Raw genomic sequence first — 21,390 nt, forward strand, 5'->3', positions numbered from 1 at the left:
TTGGAAGATAAACCATGAGTGTCTTTACTACCCGCTGCCCCATCTGTGTAGTTACCAGTGCGTGGTGAAACAGGAACTCCCAGGAAGCACTGGCCTGGCCACTTAAAATGATGTCAGCTGCGTCCATGTAGAAATACCCTGCGGGAAAAAAAAGAAACTCTATTGAATTGCTGATGGTGACTTTTCCCAGACAGATTTTCAGCCCACCAAAGACCGACATTGCCAACAGTTTATATGTACTGTCGTTACTTAATAATGTGTGTTTATCTGAACCTTCTCCAAGGCTTCCCGCCTAGCCTCCTCTTTCTAGATATGTCTTCCCAATGTGTCCCTCCTCACTTGGTGTGTTCTGTCCATGCTGGTGATTTGTCTGTCAGTGTTGGCCTCAAAAAGTAACACTGAGCGGAGAGGGGTAATGAGAAACCAGGGCCGACAATGAATCCATCTTATATCCATCTGTCTCAGTGGGCGAGCGGCATGCCCCCTCTTTCTACCTTAGAAGAAATAGTTCGCTGTCCCAATTTGGAAGTGAAAATGTCTCGAAGAAAAAGGGTGATGACTTATTTTGCCAAAACCCTGAAACATTATGAGCGGAGAGGCTTTGAGCACACACAGAGTGGACACCCCAGATGATGATCATAGACCTCTTGAATATGTCCAGTTATTTACAGAGCTTCATTCAAGAATAAACTCATTTCTAAGACTCGAGTCCCCCGCAATCACAGCCACTACACGCATCTCAGCCTTGGTTGCCGTAGATGTTTGGGGCAGTTGCCAGAGTCTCTCGCTTTGTCTTACACTTGAGTTGATCGGCTCCATTAGGAAGTGCTGAAAAGCAGTATGAGGGTATAATACAGGGGGGTGCTGGTCATTTGGCATCAGCCCTTACTCAGTCAATAGGGAGATGTTGGCAATGACTAGCCAGCAGGCTTTCAGCAGGTTGTGCGGTTTGATAATCAGCCCTATGATCTGAATCCTTTGGGTGTTTGACCACTGTTGCTATTCCGGAAGTGTCAGGCCCAGAAAAGGCATGGTTCTGGCACCAACAGAGTACATCGGTGGAATAAAAAAACAGTTCATGTTCTAGTGACCCTCAAGAAGCGCAAGTCTTTCACCACAGAGCAGGATTAGATCGTGTATACGCATGGCCTCCTCTGAGTAGCTGCCCCATTTGGATGTCTAAAGAGGGATTCTCTGTGTGGCCAAACACACTTACCTGCGGCTGGATTAACCACTGTGGGTCTTGGTAGAGGTAGGCATGGCACTTAAAGCAGATGCCCACGTGACATGTGGGTCATAGTTGCAGCCAGCGCACTCTCAGAAGAATCACATGATGATAACCTATTTCTATGAGTGCTTGCGCCATTTACCAGTGCTGTAAATATTACCCAGGTTTAATGGTGCTGACATACCTACCGCAGAAGGATGGAAAAATATCTTTGAGACCTGCAGATCCTCACACTTCTCAGAAATGTGCATTCAACTCAACAAGCTATCAACAAGCCATCATGCCGCTAGAGGAACAAGAGGCAGACAGTCTGCCAGCAGAACAATGACAACACCTTCTGCTGTTCCCTCGCACAGGTCTGTGTGTAGTGGCTGCCTACATACCCCCTCAATATATGAAGCTTCTCTCCTACATTCAATGGTTTGATCGATTCTCGACTCAGTGTTAGTTGCAGCTGTATGTCGGAATCTTGATCATATTGGCACAATGGTCACACAAATATTGTGGCCTAAATATCGTTTACAAAATATATCAAATCATTGTGTATAGATAGTAAATATTATTGATGCATACGCTTAAAACATATGTACAAAGTAGAAACAATTATCCAATAGAGACTTCAGTTATTCACAAAGGATTCTTCCACTCCCAACGCGTTTCGTCGTTTGAAGGGTATAACCCATACGACTTTCTCAGGGCTGGAAGCAACATAAATATCAATTGTAGAGGATTATAATAATATTGGGCAACAAACAGATACATGCCCCAAAATTGTGTACTAGTGCAGAGGAATCACAGGTGCATACAGGTGCTTCATATGTATACACAAATGTGAAAATTCTAGAGCCATCAGCATACAAAATAATCGATGACCAAAATAAACACATTGTGAAAAACAAAAATACAATTTAGTTTTTGTGACAACATAATTTGTAACCAATAGTTGATTCACTCACCAACCCTAGTGAGTTACATGCTTTGTGCAGCTAATAAATAATGACATAAATAAATCTGTACCTCTGTTTCTGAAGTATTGAAAACCTGTAGTGGTACAAATTGTACTAGATTAATAAATTAATAACTGCGTCACACATGAGGCAAGGTAAACCAAAACGCTAATGAAATATCTAAAGTACAAATAACAATACCTTCCAAAGTCTTGTATAACTGCAGAAAATATCCTCCAATATCAGAATCGTACGTAATCTTTATGAATCAGCCAAAATGTATATGGCCCGAAAACGCAACACCCTAAAAAAACATTAAATATCAAGATTTCGTCACTTAACTGGTCAAGAACGCAAATTTAGGCAGCGATAAAAATCACATCCCAAACGCTTACCCTATTAACGGCTATGCCGTGTCGAATAACAATTCACTAGCATACGAGTACGTTTCAACAAATCGTCACTGATGTACGTAGAACCTACAAGCAAAATAATCTTGTGGTTATTAAAGTCCATACAGTACTCCGGACACAAAACCAATTTATAACTACGGACAACAACCCTGACCCGACTCACCTCAAAAACGCTATGGAAACCCGAGTGCAGGTAGCGAGTGCTTCCGTCAAGCAACTCCGTATAAGTAAAAAGAGTAAAAACAAAAGAAGTGACTAGCTCCAAGCCCATGATCAGGAGCGCCATGTTTAAAGTTCATTATCACACATATATCTATTTGAATTGAACTTAAAATACTGACAATACATGCCACGCATCCATTGTATAATTCACAATCAGTAATTCAAAAAATATATCCAGGCGCCAAATATAAATTAAAGATTGCATTACTACAAAACCGATTGACCTCGGGCAGAAGTGAAAACCCATATGACGATAACAAATACTCCAGCCAAGATGCTGCTCCCGTAAAGATACGGAAGTAAAATAAAGAAAGTGGCTGACTCTACAACTATAATTATAAGCGCAATCATAACATGGCGATGTGACATATACGACTTCCTCGAAAATACCACAAGCATAATGCTCTAAGCCAATATACAAAACGATGTAACATAAATAACTATCTAGGAAGCCTGAAACGTGACGTTCTAAACCAAACTTTAATATGTCCGTAAAGAGTCAGATCATTTTTGCTGCACTGTGACAGTACAGATATATAATAAAGTGTCATAAGCATAATAGTATATCGTAATTACGGTAGATTCAGTTTGATAAAACGCTACTCCTCAATAGACAACATAGATACTAAACTAAACCAGATCCATTAAATATTAACAGGATGATAAAAGTACTAACCACACAAAAAAACCTCAGAACCATACACCCATGTGTGACAAAGTTGAATATAGAAATGCTCAGGCCGTCTAACACAATCGAAGGTGTATTGATATAAGGAGAACAAATCTGTCGTAATGGAGGAATTCAAGAGCAGATAGTGCCCCCAAAGACTCAATTGACATTAGCATACCAATGAACAAGTAAAACCATCATGTAAAATAATCAGGCTACCAAACCTAATGAAAATTCTACTACAAATATCCACTGATACTAATCTCCTAAAAAGTATTGCAGCTCCCGTTCATAATTAAGACCATCCTCCACCGCCTTCAAACGCATGATCCACCGTGCCTCATGTCTGCGCAGTTTCAGCTCTCTATTTCCAGCACGTGGATCAAGTCCAATATGTTCTATACCATAGAACTGAAAAGATTTCATCTGACCTTGTGCTGTACAATTATACACATGTTCAGCAATAGGATATCTCGCATCATAGTTTTTAATAGCTCTCATGTGTTCGCTAACACCATCCTTTAAGGCTCTGATTGTACTGCCTATGTAAATTTGTTCACATTTGCATAATATCACATATACTACATATCTAGTGCTGCAGCTAATATTAGAAAGAATATTATATATGCGACCATGCTTGTCTTTGAACTGTTTAGTTTTATCTTTAGCATATTTACACATGCCACAGTGTCCACATTTGAAAAAACCCTTGGTAAATTGCCTCAACCAAGTTCCTTGCTTATTGTCATAGGGATAACTGGGACTCAACATAGATCCTAAGGTCCTGCCCTTACGAAATGTAATCTGCGGTTTATCCGTTAAAAATTCTTGCAGAGTCCTATCGGCTTGTAAAATATGCCAATGTTTATTTAGGCTTTTACGTAAAGTCAAACTGATTGGGATATAATCCGTAATCATTCTAATCGGTGTTGTTTTCGGAATAGTGGTTTGACTAGGCTTCAATGTGGATGGCCGTTTGATCTTAAACACCCTCTGTTTAGCTAATGCAATGTCTTTTTTTGAGTAACCCCTCTGGGAAAATCTTCTCTCCATATCCTCGATACAATTGACAAATTCTACAGTGTCACTACAATTGCGACGAGCTCTAACCATCTCGCCAAATGGAATTGCTCTAATCTGATGTCTGGGGTGTGCACTATCTGCATGAAGAATGGCGTTACATGATGTGGGTTTACGATACATTCTGCTGTGAATCTTGTTGTCGATGACATACAGCTCTACATCCAAAAATACTAATTTTGATGCACTTGAAAATGTTGTGAACTTAATATTCAATTAATTGTTATTAAGATACCCAATAAACTCTTGTAACAATTGTTCTGTGCCCGTCCAAATCATAAGACAATCGTCTATGTAGCGCCCCCAAAATAAAATATAATCTAGCCATTTACTACCCGATGGGCCCCATACCACCTTTTCTTCCAACCAGCCCATGAATAGATTGGCGTATGCTGGTGAAAGTTTTGAGCCCATGGCTACTCCTTGGGTTGTTTTTAAACCAATCTTGTTTGAAAAGAAAAAAAATATTGTCTGGTATCAGTTCAGTCATAGTCAGTAACATTTAGGCATGCTCCCAATGGCTTGCCGGTCTTTTAGATAGGAAGAACTGAATAGCTTGTAAACCCAAATCATTCGGTATGCTGGTATAAAGTGATACTACATCAAGTGTCATAACATGCCAGTTTCCCAACTCACATCTCCTAAAATATTCAGAATATGCCTAGTGTCCTTAATATAGGAGGGCAGATTGATGACCAATGGTTGCAAAAATAAGTCAACATACTGAGATAGACGTTCTGTGGCTCCCCCAATTCCCGACACAATTGGCCTCCCTGGTGGGAAAGGGAGGTCCTTGTGGATTTTCGGTAACGTGTACAGACAGGGATAACGGGGGCGATTAACCTTCAAATATAAAAACTCATCATCATCCAAAAGGTGATTATAATGCCAATGTTTCAACAATCCATTAATCTTGGTTCTAAGAGAAAATACAGGATTATGTGGAATCTTCTGATAACACTGTACATTGTTCAGTTGTGAATATATTTCTTGTTCATAATCAACTGTATTCATTATAACCAGATTACCACCTTTATCTGCTTTTCTAATAGTCAGATCAGAATCGTTAACTAAGCTTCTTAACGCTTGCCTTTCTTGTACTGTTAAATTATCTTGCTTAGATCTAAAAGAAGATATAGTGTTCTTAACAACTTTGTCTAGATCATTGGTAACCAAAGTATGGAATATTTCAATATTATTACCACTAACAAGATTCGGAGACCACCGAGATTTCTCTTTTAAGCCACTGGATATCGAATAGTCTGGTCTAATATCTAAGTCTGAATGTACCCTCCCTATCGTAACCGGATTCTCATCCATTTCGGTGATTGCGAGTAACAGCATAGTATCCTGTACATCCTTAATTGAAATTGTATTAGACAATGGATTGCTCTTTGGTGATACAGTTTCTTTATTAGGTATGGGACTCATTGCAAAGTATTTCTTTAGTTTTAAACTTCTCACACATTTAAATAAATCAATTTTAGTGTCACAGATATCACCCCTAAAGAATGGGCAGAATCCCAAACCTTTTTTCAGTAACATAATCGTTTCCTCTGTGAGTATGCGATCAGATAAATTAATCACTTCAATCTCCCCACCTACAATTACTTCTGATCCTTTTTGTCCCAGGATCGTGTTTTCATCCCTGTTCTGTCTCCATTTGCTGCTACTCCTGTTGCCCCTCCTTGTTTTCTTATATTTTCTGTTCTTTTTTTCAGCTCTCGATTTCCCCTTTTGATGCGATACACCTCCTACAAGAAAGATGAATTCCCCAAAGGGTGGGCCTGTCTTCCCTCAACTCCAGACCCCCCTTCCACATCACTACCACTGGTGGGTACTGTATTTAAAGAGGTATTACTGGAACTGGTGGACTGTGGTTGAGAAGTCAATTTATTCGTATCACCTGGGATAAGGTAGTCATATTTTTTAGAAAAAGTAAAGACTCTACCACTATTGTGTATAGATGTTTCTAGGATTAGCTCCAATGAGAGGATATTTTTGTTAACAACATTTAGGCCACGATGGGGGTAGGAGGTGCAAAAACATAGATTTCAGCTTAAAATGTTGTAATCCAATGACAAAGACAGAACAAGTGTGAACCATTAGGCCACATGGTGGCACAACAAAATAATTTTAAACCTGCAGGTGGCACATTCGATTAGGTACACACTAATTATGTCATCTAACAATGTGGTATCTGGTGTTTTATACGTATGAGTTAGCCAATGTTGCTCATGTACCTTACGCTATCACCAACCCAACCAGTGGCAAAATCAATAGTCCTGGCGGGCTATAGGTCCAATGTTACGGCATGAGTTAATTGATGGGTACAATAGCAGAGGAGGCTGGACCATGCGGTACGCAATACTAAGCTCAGACGCCAGTTTATATGTTTTAATCCAATGTCAAGAGAGCATCTAGGTTCGGATAACAGTGTAAGATAATTACCCCTTAAGGTACACCTGGGCCAGAAAATGGGGACAACTTCTGCAATAGATGAGCATGCTTGTTAATCAATACTTTGTTTCAATCTGAAGGTGGGATTGGCCTACCTCTGACATGCATTACCTCTGACATGCCCTTGACTTTGATTGTTATTCTTGAAACTGGGTAAGCTGGGTGGGGCAAAGGGGCACCACAGCAGAGGGTTATCATCGACAGTTCGGATGGCTTGGGGAGCGATGAAATCTTGGTCTGCTCCCACAGGCAGGCGATTGGTGCCTGGGCTTAGCTTTGCATGCTAACCTGCATTAGTTTTACTGACTAGGGTGATGCAGTGGTAAGTTTGCAAGCATGCGACAAGAGATGGGTCCTTTGATACCATCCATAATCTTAGCCTGGTTAGTATTCAGGTCAAGGAGTGGCTGCATGACCACTGGGTGCTGGAGATGGTTTGTTGGTTGGCATGCTTTTCTAGATGTTTGTTACAAGCTCGCACATGTTGTTTCCGCACTGTTTGCGGCAGCTTACCACACCTCATCTTGTCTCTGCGGGTTTGATGTGTCTTTCGGTTCATGATGACCGAGCAGAGCCATTATCGCTTTGTATGTCTGGGCATAAAGGAATGCCAGGCAAGAAACTAGAGGATTATAGAGCAAGTGTTCCCTTTCTGAGCCTAGTATATGTAGTTATGTATACACACTAAACCCCCCTGCAGGCAATCCATGCACGCCTGGGGCATGGTGCTCGATTATGTCCCTATTTAGGAACATGGGCGAGTTATGCTGACAGTTTTGTGATTCCACATAGTTGCAGGACAAAGTCATTCTAGATGTCCCCCCAGTCAGATGCAATTGTAAAAATAGCTATAGACACGGTAGTGGCCATCCAAATGTTAACAAGTGTCCACATAGAGTCGGGGGCAACAGATTGTATCCTACTGTAGCAGCAGGGTACCAAGTTGTTGCTAGGGTCTCTCTTAATGACATGCATGTGCGCCGTCCAAGATGGCTGCGTAGGGATTTCACTCCGCCGCTCCGGGACCTGTCAGGAGCCTTTTGATGCCTGTTCTGCTTACCCCTACCTTCGTAATGGCTTCCGCATTGTATCGGAATATCTCCTCTACCGGGTGAGCTGCTTTTAAAACATAAGCGCGACGCGCTTCATCGAGTTTTCAAGATTGCGCTCCTCTCCTCAAAACACCCGCCATTTTGTACGCGCGCGTTATCGTTCTCGCTAACGCGTCACATTCTACAGCAATGAGTGAGCTTCTCCTCTTGACATAATGCAATTCCCGCTTGCTCTACCTGGCTTCTCAACCAAAATGGAAATTTTGATTTAACATTTATTCCTGAGACACGTGCTTTTGTCCTTGCCACTGGCTAGTTAATGGACATTTGTCACGTTTTCTGTCAGCACCAGAGTTTCATCTTCCTTCCCTGCGCATTGGAAGCATTCGGCTACTTCTGTCTTTCACAGACTTTTGCCTCACAAAGGCTCATTGTTCACCGAAGGCAGTCGTTCACTAATGCTTATGGTTATTTCATCAAATGTAGCTGTCTTTGATGGTGTGTATAAAGGTGTATTCAGGGAGCAGTTGTGGTCGGCAGTAGGAGAGAGCTAAACGCTGAAGTTTCTCAGAGTTATTACTGCGACTTTCTGTTTTTTACAACTTATATCTCATTCACCTATCAAGGAGATTTTTGTCTATGCTCTGTTGCTTGTTGGAGCTCCTCCCATTACTCCTCATATGAATTTTAACCTGTCTATGTGGTGCTTCGCTGCTGTCTATGACTGCGACTTTTTCATACTTTACTCAGTTATGCTTCCTTGAAGATTACGATCTGTTGTCCTATTCTGCCTGCATCTTTATTATCTCCAGGAGATGGTTACCCACAATACTTGTTATTTTAATCTCCATGGGTCACAGTGATATTGAGCAAGTATCTTTGCTGATGTTGTTTTTTATTCTGATGCCATCAACACAATAGAGCTCCATCCCTCTGAAATTCTGGTGGTTACCTATGGGAAGGTTGCGCAATCCAAAATTTGTTTTTGTTCCTTCAAAGACTACATCTTCAACCTCTGTATTGTCTGCTTCAAATTCTTCTCAAATGGCTGGAGTAACCACTGGCCGCTCTTCCTCATCTTCCTCATCACAATCTACCCCAGGTAAATCTTCTCCGCCTACTTCTTCAACTAAGCGCTTGAAGCAAGATCCTCCTTCACCAGATAAAACACCTTCTTCTGTTTCTATGGAACTGCTTTTAGAGGAGATACGTGCGCTGCGCCCTTTTGTTGAAGAGACTAATAATAAAATGCAATTTCTGGAAGAGAAATGGTCTACTATGGATAACAGAGTGGCTTCATTGGAACAACAAACATCAGAGATACAGGTTAATTCCCAACGGATTTCCTCTTTAGAGAAGACAGTTCTCAGTCTCCAACAACATACTGAGGATTTGGAAAATCGAAATAGACGGAATAACCTTCGTATTTATGGTTTGCCAGAATCCCTTGAGGGTGATGATCTAGTGTCATTTTTCTCCTCTTTTCTCCCGAAACTATTGGACATGCCTTCGTCAACCTCTCTCAGTATTCAACGGGCTCATAGATTGGGTCCTCACCTCTCCTCTTCTACAGCTCCAGCGAAGCCCAGAGGTGTCATCATTGTGAGAAGTTGGCCTGGTATATGATGTTCACTAGTTAAAGTGACCACCTTGTACCATGCCAAGCAACCCTTATGGTGTGGTTGTAAGTCAACCTTTTCGGACTAGCTGCCCTAGTGGTAGCGTAGGCTAAGCAGTCTTTGAGGCTAAACTCGTTAAAGCGTGTTAAGCAGGCTGTTTTACCATACGTAACCCCCCTTTATACCAATGAAAGGACACCACACAGATATATATTCAAAATATATATGTATTTATTACTCAAAGTATCCCCTAGACTCTTTATGAGCACAGGAGCACAAATCGTTAAACAAGAAAGTCTCACATTATACAGAAGTTGCACTTTATATGGATGGGCCCTGGTGGCCACTCAAACCATATACTAAAATAGTGGTATAAGTACCACGACTAGGAAAGGGAAAAGGCCTAGGGCCTCTAGAATCGCTGGGCCTACAAGGAGCTAACTTCAGTTAGTGACCAGGAGGTCCACGGGTCGCGTGGTCAGTGAGGAAAGTTACACGTGTGCTCCCATAGGTTTTCAATGGGTGCGTAAAAGTTCAAAAGTTACTGCTAGAAGGGTCTTCTGGATGGACTACGAACCTAAGACTTTAAACACAGACACTAGAGATGTTTCTCTACACTTGGGCACCGGAGTGCCAGCTTTACCTCACCCACAGGAAGCGGGTGCATAGGTCTCGAAGTGCGTCGGGTTTCGTCTATCGATTCAATGGAGCCTGATGACAAAGATGCAGCAGGCGGTCGGTCCAGAAGAGATGCGGTGGATCCAAGAGTGGATCGGAGTTGTAGAAGACCTGAAAGCAGAGGGGACAGTGTTCACAGTCACTAGCCAGTGACCGGCGTGGCACCAGGTAGGTACCAGGCGATGTCGGGTGCAAACAGGTGATGAGGTGTTGCTTGTCTCCGCAGCCACGTAGTCCCTGAAGGTCGACGACGTCCAGGAGTCAGTTCATGAGCTGTCCCACGCAGGCCCTCGCTGTCGGCGGTATCGGCAACTCGAAAGAAGCAAACAAGCCTTGGCAAAGGCAGGAGTTGTGGAAAGTAAAGAAAGCTGATTGTTCTGACCAGCAAGGTCAGAGGGGCTGCTCCTTTGGAGAGCAGCTGGGGCCAGTCTGGAGCAACCAGACCAGCATCGTAAATTTTAAGGTTCGTCACCAAAATGGCCACTAGCCAACGGGCCAGGGACCGGGCAGGCGCGTCAAGATGCAAAGTGCAGAGGGGCCCCACGCAGATCGTGGAGATGCTGGAGGGCTCACCTTTGGTGCAGATGCTGCTCGGATGTTGGGCTTCTCAGGACCCAAAGTACATCTTGGAGGGAGCCTCTGTTGTCGCGCTTGCAGCTTGTCGTGGGTCTTTCAAGATGGCTGGCTCCACGTGTCTCGGTGCCTCCATGGGTTCCTTCTTTTCAGGGACTGTGGATCGGGTGGTGAGAGGTCTGGAGGTCCAGGTCTTGTCGGGCTCTGGGCTCGGGCTCCGGCGGGAGGCGGCGGCAAAGCAGATGTCGAATAGCTGGTTGGTGCTTGCGTTAGCAAGATGGTCACTCCCTGACCATAGGGGAGATTTCCTTCTGTCCTCTGTGCAGCAGAGCGTCGAAGTTCCCGTCTTCTTCTTTGTGGTAAGTTGATTCCAGGATGTCTGAAGTCTTAGGACACAGCTCCTACCTTTAAGCGGATTCTAGGGGCCGGACTACCTGCTAGGTCCCTCCCTAAGGGTGGGACCAGGAAGGGGGGTGGTTACACCCCCAATCCTTTGTCCAGCTCACCCCAGGTCCGGGGCTGGTGTGCCCCAGGACCGGTTTGAACTGGCATATGCACCGAGGCTCCTTGTGAGCCTCAGGCATGTCTGATTCCATTCAAGCCCTACCTGACCAATACACAAAATCCTGTCTGGGGTGGTGCTCGCACCTCCCCTGGCAGGAAACCCTTTGTCCACGTCTCCCAAGCTGGAAGGACTCCCAGCAGCAGGAGGGCAGACTTGTGTCTGTGGTGGCAGCATCCATTTTGTGGAGCTGAGGCTATGTCTGATTTTACCCGGGTTTCAGGTACTGTACATGTCGTGTCCCTCTAGAAGGGTGGAATGCTAACCCCGTCGCCAGAATTGGCGAGGGGTTAGTATTCCAATTCATATGACACCTTACTCGACATGTTTTGATAAAGCCAAACCAAAGATAGCATTTAACCGCGAGGTTCATAATGCAGTTAAGAGTATATGGTATGACGATATCTGGAAACGGTAGAAGGAAGTTGTTCCGACCACTGCAGACAGGCTCAGCTCATGCCAGAGCACCATCTCATATGGAACCAAGCACTCTGCCTTCAGGATTGTTAAGGCCTGCCATAGGAGTGACTTATAGGTTACCAGGTGTCCCATTTAAGGTTAGGTATAGGTATACTACACCTAAGTAAGGGGTGGTTACACCCACTTACCCCAGCTGAGTGATCAGCCAGTTGTGTCAAATTTGTTAGGCCAGGCCAGGGGTGGCACAATACATGCTTCAGCCCCTAGTAGGCCTTAGATACACCAATGCCCTGGGTACCTAGTGTACACTGGTACAGGGGCTCACAGGGTGATCCAATTCCAATTGGTTATGCACCTAGAGTGCACAGTGTCAATTTAGTAGAGAGAACAGCAGGCTGGGGGTCTGATTAGCAGGCCCACAGCCTCAATATGTCAAAAAACCAGTGAAGCAAAAAGCAAAAATTTGGGGTGACCATAGGATAGCAGACCCTACTCTCCTACACAACCCCCCCCCACCAAACGCAGGGACATTAAACTAGCCTTGACCAGTCTCGTCTTCATGTCCTAAGTGGAAGTACCTGGAGAGACCATCTGCATTCCCATGGTCTGTACCTGGCCGGTGCTCCACTGTAAAGTCCATCCCCTGTAGGGAAATGGACCACCTAAGCAGTTTGGGGTTTTCACCCTTCATCTGATTTAGCCACAAGAGGTGCTTATGGTCGGTCTGAATCTTGAAGTGAGTGCCAAACAAGTATGGCCTCAGCTTCTTCAGGGCCCACACCACAGCAAAGGCCTCCCTCTCAATAGCTGACCAATTCTTCTCTCTGGGGGTCAACCTTCTGCTAATAAAAGCAATGGGTTGGTCTTGACCATCTACATTAAGTTGTGACAGCACAGCTCCCACACCCAACTCAGAAGCATCTGCTTGGACAATAAACTCTTTGGAGTAGTCAGGACTTTTCAGGATAGGTGCAGAGCACATGGCCTTCTTCAGGTCATCAAATGCCTTTTGACAGCTTACTGTCCACTGAACCTTTTTGGGCATCTTCTTGGATGTCAGATCATTAAGAGGAGTCACAATGGACCCATAGTTCTTAACAAACTTCCTGTAGTACCCAGTCAAGCCCAAGAAAGCTCGAACTTGAGTCTGGGTGGTTGGAGGAGACCAGCCCTTGATGGATTGTATCTTGCTCTCCAGTGGCTGAACTTGGCCTCCACCTACAAGGTGGCCCAAATACACAACCTTACTCTGCCCTATCTGGCACTTAGTAGCCTTGATAGTGAGGCCTGCCTTTTGCAGAGGCTCAAGTACCTTCTTCAGGTTGATCAGGTGATCCTCCCAGGTGGAGCTAAAGACAGCAATGTCATCAAGATATGCTGCACAAAAGTCATCCAACCCAGTAAGGACTTGATTCACCAACCTTTGGAAGGTGGCAGGTGCATTCTTCAGACCAAAGGGCATCACCAAAAATTGATAGTGCCCACCTGGGGTTGAGAATGCTGTTTTGGCCTTGGACTCCTCAGCTAACCTGATTTGCCAATAGCCAGCTGTCAAATCAAATGTGCTCAAAAACTTAGCAGAAGCCAGTTTATCTATGAGTATGAGCTCATCTGCCCTTGGAATAGGATGTGCATCTGTCCTAGTGACAGCATTGAGTCCTCTGTAATCCACACAGAACCTCATCTCTCTCTTGCCATCTTTGGTGTGAGGTTTGGGGACCAGAACTACTGGGCTAGCCCAGGGGCTCTCTGAGGGTTCAATGACACCCAATTCCAGCATTTTGTGTACCTCAGCCTTTATACAGTCCCTGACGTGGTCAGGTTGTCTGTAAAGTTTGTTCTTCACAGGCAGACTGTCACCAGTGTCCACCACATGGGTACACCAGTCAGTTTGACTAGGTATCAATGAAAACATATGCTGAAATGATTGTAGAACCTGTCTACATTCAATCTGCTGATGCTCAGTGAGGTTGCCCCCAAGGGTCACTCCTTCAACTGAACCATCTTCAGGGTTCTGAGACAACAAGTCTGGGAGAGGGTCACTCTCTTCCTCCTGCCCCTCATCTGTAGCCATGAGCAAGCCCATGTCTGCCCTGTCAACATATGCTTTTAACCTGTTAACATGGAGTACCCTGTGGGGACTCTGGGAGTTCCTAGGTCCACCAAGTAGGTAACCTCTCCCTTCTTTTCCAGGATTGTATGGGGTCCAGACCATCTGTCTTGGAGTGCTGCTGGGGCCACTGGCTCCAACACCCATACCTTCTGTCCTGGCTGATACTCAAACAAGACAGCCTTTTGGTCATGCCAAGCTTTCTGTAAGGCCTTGCTTGCCTCAAGGTTTTTGGATGCCTTCTCCATATACTCAGCCCTCCTGGAGAGGAGACCAAGTACATAGTCCACTATGTCTTGTTTAGGCTTTTTGAGAGGTAACTCCCATCCTTCCTTCACTAAACACAGTGGGCCTCTTACAGGGTGCCCAAACAACAATTCAAAGGGGCTGTAGCCAACTCCTTTTTGTGGGACCTCTCTGTAAGCAAACAGAAGGCAGGGTAGAAGGATGTCCCATCTTCCCTTGAGCTTTTCAGGTAATCCTTTGATCATACCCTTTAGGGTCTTGTTGAATCTCTCAACAAGCCCATTGCATTGTGGGTGATAAGGAGTGGTGAACTTGTAGTTGACACCACATTCCTTCCACATAGCTGTCAAGTATCCTGACATGAAGTTGGTACCTCTGTCAGAAACCACCTCCTTAGGAAACCCCACTCTGGAGAATACTCCCAGCAGGGCCCTGGCCACAACAGGAGCTGTAGTGGTCCTAAGGGGAATTGCCTCTGGATACCTGGTGGCATGATCCACTACCACCAGTATAAATCTGTGCCCAGATGCAGTGGGAGGATCCATGGGACCCACTATATCTATTCCCACTCTTTCAAAGGGGACCCCCACCACAGGTAGTGGTATTAGGGGGGCCTTTGTTGTGCCACCTGATTTGCCACTGGCTTGGCAGGTCACACAGGTGCGACAAAACTCCTTGGTATCTTCATTCATGTGAGGCCAGTGAAAGTGAGGGACAAGCCTGTCCCAAGTCTTGTTCTGGCCTAAATGTCCTGCTAGAGGAATATCATGGGCCAAGGTAAGAAGGAAGCCCCTAAATTGCAGAGGTATAACCAACCTCCTGGTTGCACCAGGTTTTGGGTCACTAGCCTCTGAATAAAGGAGCCCATCATCCCAATACACTTTATGGGTACCTTGAGCATTCCCAGCAGCCTCAGCAGCAGCCAGCTGTCTGAGGGGTTCAAGAGATGGACAGGATAACTGAGCCTGCCCCAAGTCAGCCCTGGAAGGTCCCCCTGTCCCCAGAAACTCAACCTGGTCAGGTTCAAGCTCTTCAGGAACAGTTCCTTCAGGGTTCTCAAGATCATCTTCCTTGGAAGGCTGATCATCACTTGGAGGCAGGGGGGAAGGCGCAGCCTTAACCCTCCTGTTCTTCTTCTTGGTAGGTGCTTGGTCCATTGTTCCAGGATCCAAGACCTGTGGTTCAGTAAGGCACTTTTTGGCCTGTGACCTGGTCACAGAAAGGACATGTGGTGATAAACCTAACATCTCTGCATGTGTCCTGTACTCCACTCCTGACCATAGAGAATTCTCTAGGTCATTGCCCAACAAACGTTCTACTGGGAGGTCTGCACTAACCACAACCCTTTTGAGGCCAGTTACCCCTCCCCATGAGAAGTTAACAACTGCCACACTATGTGAAGTAGTGGCATTGCTGGCATTGGTCACCAGGTAGTTCTCACCTGGTATGTACTGTCCAGGGTCCACAAAGCCTGGTGTCACCATAGTGACACTGGCACATGTGTCCCTGTAGGCTTGAGCCACTTTTTCGTTTATTAAAGGAGTCTGTCTGTACTTGCCCAGGTTACTGGGGCTCACAATCAGGGACAAATCCATGTCCCCATCACAGATCAAGACTGCCTGTGTCAGGGTTCTGTCTAAGTCAGAATCTCCTTCAGTTCCCATAGTGATTCCCACTACACCCTTTGTCTGGGGACCAACACTGCTAAAAGTAGTACTGGGAGCAGGTGCCTTAGGGGCAACAGTGTTGGGGGCTCCACCCTTCTTACAATCACTAGTCCAGTGAGTTGTATTCTTGCAAGATTTGCACCAGGGTTTCTTTGGACCTTCTTTCTTCTTCCCTTTAGGCTGGGACCCACCCTCGTTAGTACTAGTTTGGGGCCCTGTTGAAGACTTCTGGTCTTTAGATTTCTGATCTCCACCCTTTTGGTCTGTTTTCTTCTGATCACCCCCTTGGCCCTGGTTCTGGTTCTTTTGCTTAACCCTGGTTCTGACCCATTTGTCTGCCTTCTTTCCCAATTCTTGGGGAGAGGTCAGATCTGAGTCAACCAAGTGTTGATGCAGTTGCTGGTTCTGACAGTTATTTAAAATCTGTTCTCTCATCATCAAATTGTACAATCCTGTATAATCAGATACCTTACTTCCCAGCAACCAACCCTCCAAAGCCTTAGTGGCACATTCAATGTATTCAGACCAGTCCTGAGTCTGTGTCTTCTGGGTGTCTCTGAACATTAACCTGTACTGTTCAGTGGTTAAGCCTAACCCATCAACTAGGACACTCTTCAGGGCTCTGTAGTTTCTGACATCCTCCTCCCTAACTGTGAGGAGTCTATCTCTGCCTCTTCCTTCAAAGGAGAGCCATAAGATTGCTGCCCACTGGTCTTCAGGAACCTGCTGCACTTTGCAGGCTCTCTCAAGAGCAGTCATCCACTTGTGGATATCATCCCCACTTTTGTAGGGGGGCACAACCTTGGACAGGTTCCTATTGTCAAAGACCATATCTTTGTCCTTAGGGACAATGCTGCCACCAGTGGGTATAGACCCACTCTCTCTAGGTTGCCTAGCCTTACTCAGTTTCTCTTCCATCAGAGCTACTTCTAGCTCCTGTCTCCTGATTCTCAGCTGAGCTTCCTTCATTCTGGCCTCATGCTCCCTCCTCTGAGGGCTGGTCATCCCCCTTCTGGAGCGACTTCGAGAGCCTCTAGAGGCATGAGAAGCATTAGAGTCACCTGAGTGATTCCTCTGCCTCCCAAACCCCTGGTTAAGTCCACTAGGGAGATCCAATGGGGTGATCCCATTGTCAGTCCCCAGTAGCCTTAAGTTAGCTGGGCCACGTATAACACTTGGCACTGGGCTAGTTCTCCCTTCATCCCCACTACCTTCTGTATCAGTACCCTTATCACTTTCATCCTCTGTAGTATGATTCTCATCTAAGGGGTGACTATTGGAAAGGGGTACCTCAGTAGCATCTTCAGAAGGGGGGCCTCCTGTTCCAGTCCCTAAGGGGCCTAACTGGGAGGCTTTCTTGAGAGCTTTCTGATCTTCATCAGATTGTAAGAGCTCTCTGAGTTCAGCAGAGGTAGGGTTCTTGGGCTGTTTAAGGCCCCTGATATTTGCCAACTGCCTGAGCTCATTTTGATTTAGGGTAGCAAAGATGGATGGTGCCCTCTGGGGGTCACTCTCAACAGAGATGGGTACATTGGACCCCTCTGCCCCAGCCATTGCTCTTAAGTGTGGGTGGATGTGTTGCAACTACCTACACTTCGGTTTTCCTACTAAACCTATCTAGTAGTTGTAGTCAGGGTGTGCTACTCCCTTTGCTCTACAACAACTAAGTTCAGTAGAACTTAAGTATATCTAATCTTGTTTTATATGTACCTACAGGTACCTATGTGATCTTTCAATTGGTAACCAAGAGATTACAGAGGTTAAACACAGCAAGCTCAAATCCAACCGCTGCTCACCAATGTGAGAAGTTGGCCTGGTATATGATGTTCACTAGTTAAAGTGACCACCTTGTACCATGCCAAGCAACCCTTATGGTGTGGTTGTAAGTCAACCTTTTCGGACTAGCTGCCCTAGTGGTAGCGTAGGCTAAGCAGTCTTTGAGGCTAAACTCGTTAAAGCGTGTTAAGCAGGCTGTTTTACCATATGTAACCCCCCTTTATACCAATGAAAGGACACCACACAGATATATATTCAAAATATATATGTATTTATTACTCAAAGTATCCCCTAGACTCTTTATGAGCACAGGAGCACAAATCGTTAAACAAGAAAGTCTCACAATATACAGAAGTTGCACTTTATATGGATGGGCCCTGGTGGCCACTCAAACCATATACTAAAATAGTGGTATAAGTACCACGACTAGGAAAGGGAAAAGGCCTAGGGCCTCTAGAATCGCTGGGCCTACAAGGAGCTAACTTCAGTTAGTGACCAGGAGGTCCACGGGTCGCGTGTGCAGTGAGGAAAGTTACACGCGTGCTCCCATAGGTTTTCAATGGGTGCGTAAAAGTTCAAAAGTTACTGCTAGAAGGGTCTTCTGGATGGACTACGAACCTAAGACTTTAAACACAGACACTAGAGATGTTTCTCTACACTTGGGCACCGGAGTGCCAGCTTTATCTCACCCACAGGAAGCGGGTGCATAGGTCTCGAAGTGCGTCGGGTTTCGTCTATCGATTCAATGGAGCCTGATGACAAAGATGCAGCAGGCGGTCGGTCCAGAAGAGATGCGGTGGATCCAAGAGTGGATCGGAGTTGTAGAAGACCTGAAAGCAGAGGGGACAGTGTTCACAGTCACTAGCCAGTGACCGGCGTGGCACCAGGTAGGTACCAGGCGATGTCGGGTGCAAACAGGTGATGAGGTGTAGCTTGTCTCCGCAGCCACGTGGTCCCTGAAGGTCGACGACGTCCAGGAGTCGGTTCACGAGCTGTCCCACGCAGGCCCTCGCTGTCGGCGACTCGAAAGAAGCAAACAAGCCTTGGCAAAGGCAGGAGTCGTGGAAAGTAAAGAAAGCTGATTGTTCTGACCAGCAAGGTCAGAGGGGCTGCTCCTTTGGAGAGCAGCTGGGGCCAGTCTGGAGCAACCAGACCAGCATCGTAGATTTTAAGGTTCGTCGCCAAAATGGCCACTAGCCAACGGGCCAAGGACCGGGCAGGCGCGTCGAGATGCAAAGTGCAGAGGGGCCCCGCGCAGATCGTGGAGATGCTGGAGGGCTCACCTTTGGTGCAGATGCTGCTCGGATGTTGGGCTTCTCAGGACCCAAAGCACAACTTGGAGGGAGCCTCTGTTGTCACGCTTGCAGCTTGTCGTGTGTCTTTCAAGATGGCTGGCTCCACGTGTCTCGGTGCCTCCACGGGTTCCTTCTTTTCAGGGACTGTGGATCGGGTGGTGAGAGGTCTGGAGGTCCAGGTCTTGTTGGGCTCTGGGCTCGGGCTCCGGCGGGAGGCGGTGGCAAAGCAGATGTTGAATAGCTGGTTGGTGCTTGCGTTAGCAAGATGGTCACTCCCTGACCATAGGGGAGATTTCCTTCTGTCCTCTGTGCAGCAGAGCATCGAAGTTCCCGTCTTCTTCTTTGTGGTAAGTTGATTCTAGGATGTCTGAAGTCTTAGGACACAGCTCCTACCTTTAAGCGGATTCTAGGGGCCGGACTACCTGCTAGGTCCCTCCCTAAGGGTGGGACCAGGAAGGGGGGTGGTTACACCCCCAATCCTTTGTCCAGCTCGCCCCAGGTCCGGGGCTGGTGTGCCCCAGGACCGGTTTGAACTGGCATATGCACCGAGGCTCCTTGTGAGCCTCAGGCATGTCTGATTCCATTCAAGCCCTACCTGACCAATACACAAAATCCTGTCTGGGGTGGTGCTCGCACCTCCCCTGGCAGGAAACCCTTTGTCCACGTCTCCCAAGCTGGAAGGACTCCCAGCAGCAGGAGGGCAGACTTGTGTCTGTGGTGGCAGCATCCATTTTGTGGAGCTGAGGCTATGTCTGATTTTACCCGGGTTTCAGGTACTGTACATGTCGTGTCCCTCTAGAAGGGTGGAATGCTAACCCCGTCGCCAGAATTGGCGAGGGGTTAGTATTCCAATTCGTATGACACCTTACTCGACATGTTTTGATAAAGCCAAACCAAAGATAGCATTTAACCGCGAGGTTCATAATGCACTTAAGAGTATATGGTATGACGATATCTGGAAACGGTAGAAGGAAGTTGTTCCGACCACGGCAGACAGGCTCAGCTCATGCCAGAGCACCATCTCACATGGAACCAAGCACTCTGCCTTCAGGATTGTTAAGGCCTGCCATAGGAGTGACTTATAGGTTACCAGGTGTCCCATTTAAGGTTAGGTATAGGTATACTACACCTAAGTAAGGGGTGGTTACACCCACTTACCCCAGCTGAGTGATCAGCCAGTTGTGTCAAATTTGTTAGGCCAGGCCAGGGGTGGCACAATACATGCTTCAGCCCCTGGTAGGCCTTAGATACACCAATGCCCTGGGTACCTAGTGTACACTGGTACAGGGGCTCACAGGGTGATCCAATTCCAATTGGTTATGCACCTAGGGTGCACAGTGTCAATTTAGTAGAGAGAACAGCAGTCTGGGGGTCTGATTAGCAGGCCCACAGCCTCAATATGTCAAAAAACCAGTGAAGCAAAAAGCAAAAATTTGGGGTGACCACAGGATAGCAGACCCTACTCTCCGACAATCATCCTCTTCTTGAAGTTTACGGACCTTCTCTCAGTCCTTACAGCGGCCAGATCTAAACGTCAACTTTCCTGAATGGGTCAGAAAGTATTCCTCTCTCAGGATGTTTCTAATGCTACTGCTTCTAGAAGAAAAGAATTCCTCACTCTTCGTGCTCCTCTCCGAACTCTCGGTGCCAGATATGGTTTATTCCATCCATGCCTCTTCAAAGTGACATATCAAAATCAAACTTGGTCTTTCCAGGATCCTGCAGAACTAAAGAACTTTATCCTTCTTCATACCACCAGCGGCATGGACACTACTAACTCTGCTAATGGTTGACCATTTAATCTTCTCTTTTTTCCGTACAGGTTTTCGTTGATATTTTACAGTTTTCTTCTATATTTGCTATGCACTGTTTTGTTATTTTTGATATTATCAGTGAACTGTTAATTCGCATTCTTATTAGTTATGTTGCGTTTTTGCCTTTTTTATGTCTCTTAAGAAGCTTCAGTATGGTTCTTTGTTGGTTTCCCTTACATGCTTCTTCTCTTGATGTTCTCCTCTCCCTTTTTTATTTTACATAGACTGGTTGGTGCTCTTCTCCTTGATCCATATGGCTCCCTACTATTTTCTCTCATCCTGGTGTGGTATGGATTTCCCTTTTGTGCGGCTCGTCTTGCTGAGTGTCGCCATTGCCCCGTTGTCCTTCTTTATGTTCCCCTCAGGTATGTTATTATCACTCATCCTTTTTGGATATGTACTGTCCCTTCTTCTATTTCCTCTCTTTTCCCTCCACTTCCTACCTTCTTGTTTTCCTTTTACCTACCCGCTTAGCTCCGATCTCCTCTTTTTATATCTCTTCTCCTTTTCTTTACAGGTGCGGTATTACTCTTTTCTCTGTGTTCTCCTTGCTTCCTC

General features: G+C 45.7%; 1 protein-coding gene across 1 annotated transcript in view; it reads right to left on the bottom strand.

Moving 5' to 3' along the window:
* The window catches only part of LOC146858312 (TLC domain-containing protein 1-like), a 111,384-nt gene that overhangs the window by 12,557 nt on the left and 77,437 nt on the right, over positions 1-21,390 (bottom strand). The window contains exon 3 of the mRNA XM_085649139.1: positions 56-138. Within this exon, the coding sequence (XP_085505265.1) occupies positions 56-138 (83 nt within the window). The remainder of the gene's footprint in view (positions 1-55; positions 139-21,390) is intronic.

Source organism: Triturus cristatus, chromosome 3_2, assembly GCF_964204655.1.
Source record: "Triturus cristatus chromosome 3_2, aTriCri1.1, whole genome shotgun sequence".
NCBI classification, from domain to species: Eukaryota; Metazoa; Chordata; class Amphibia; order Caudata; family Salamandridae; genus Triturus; species Triturus cristatus.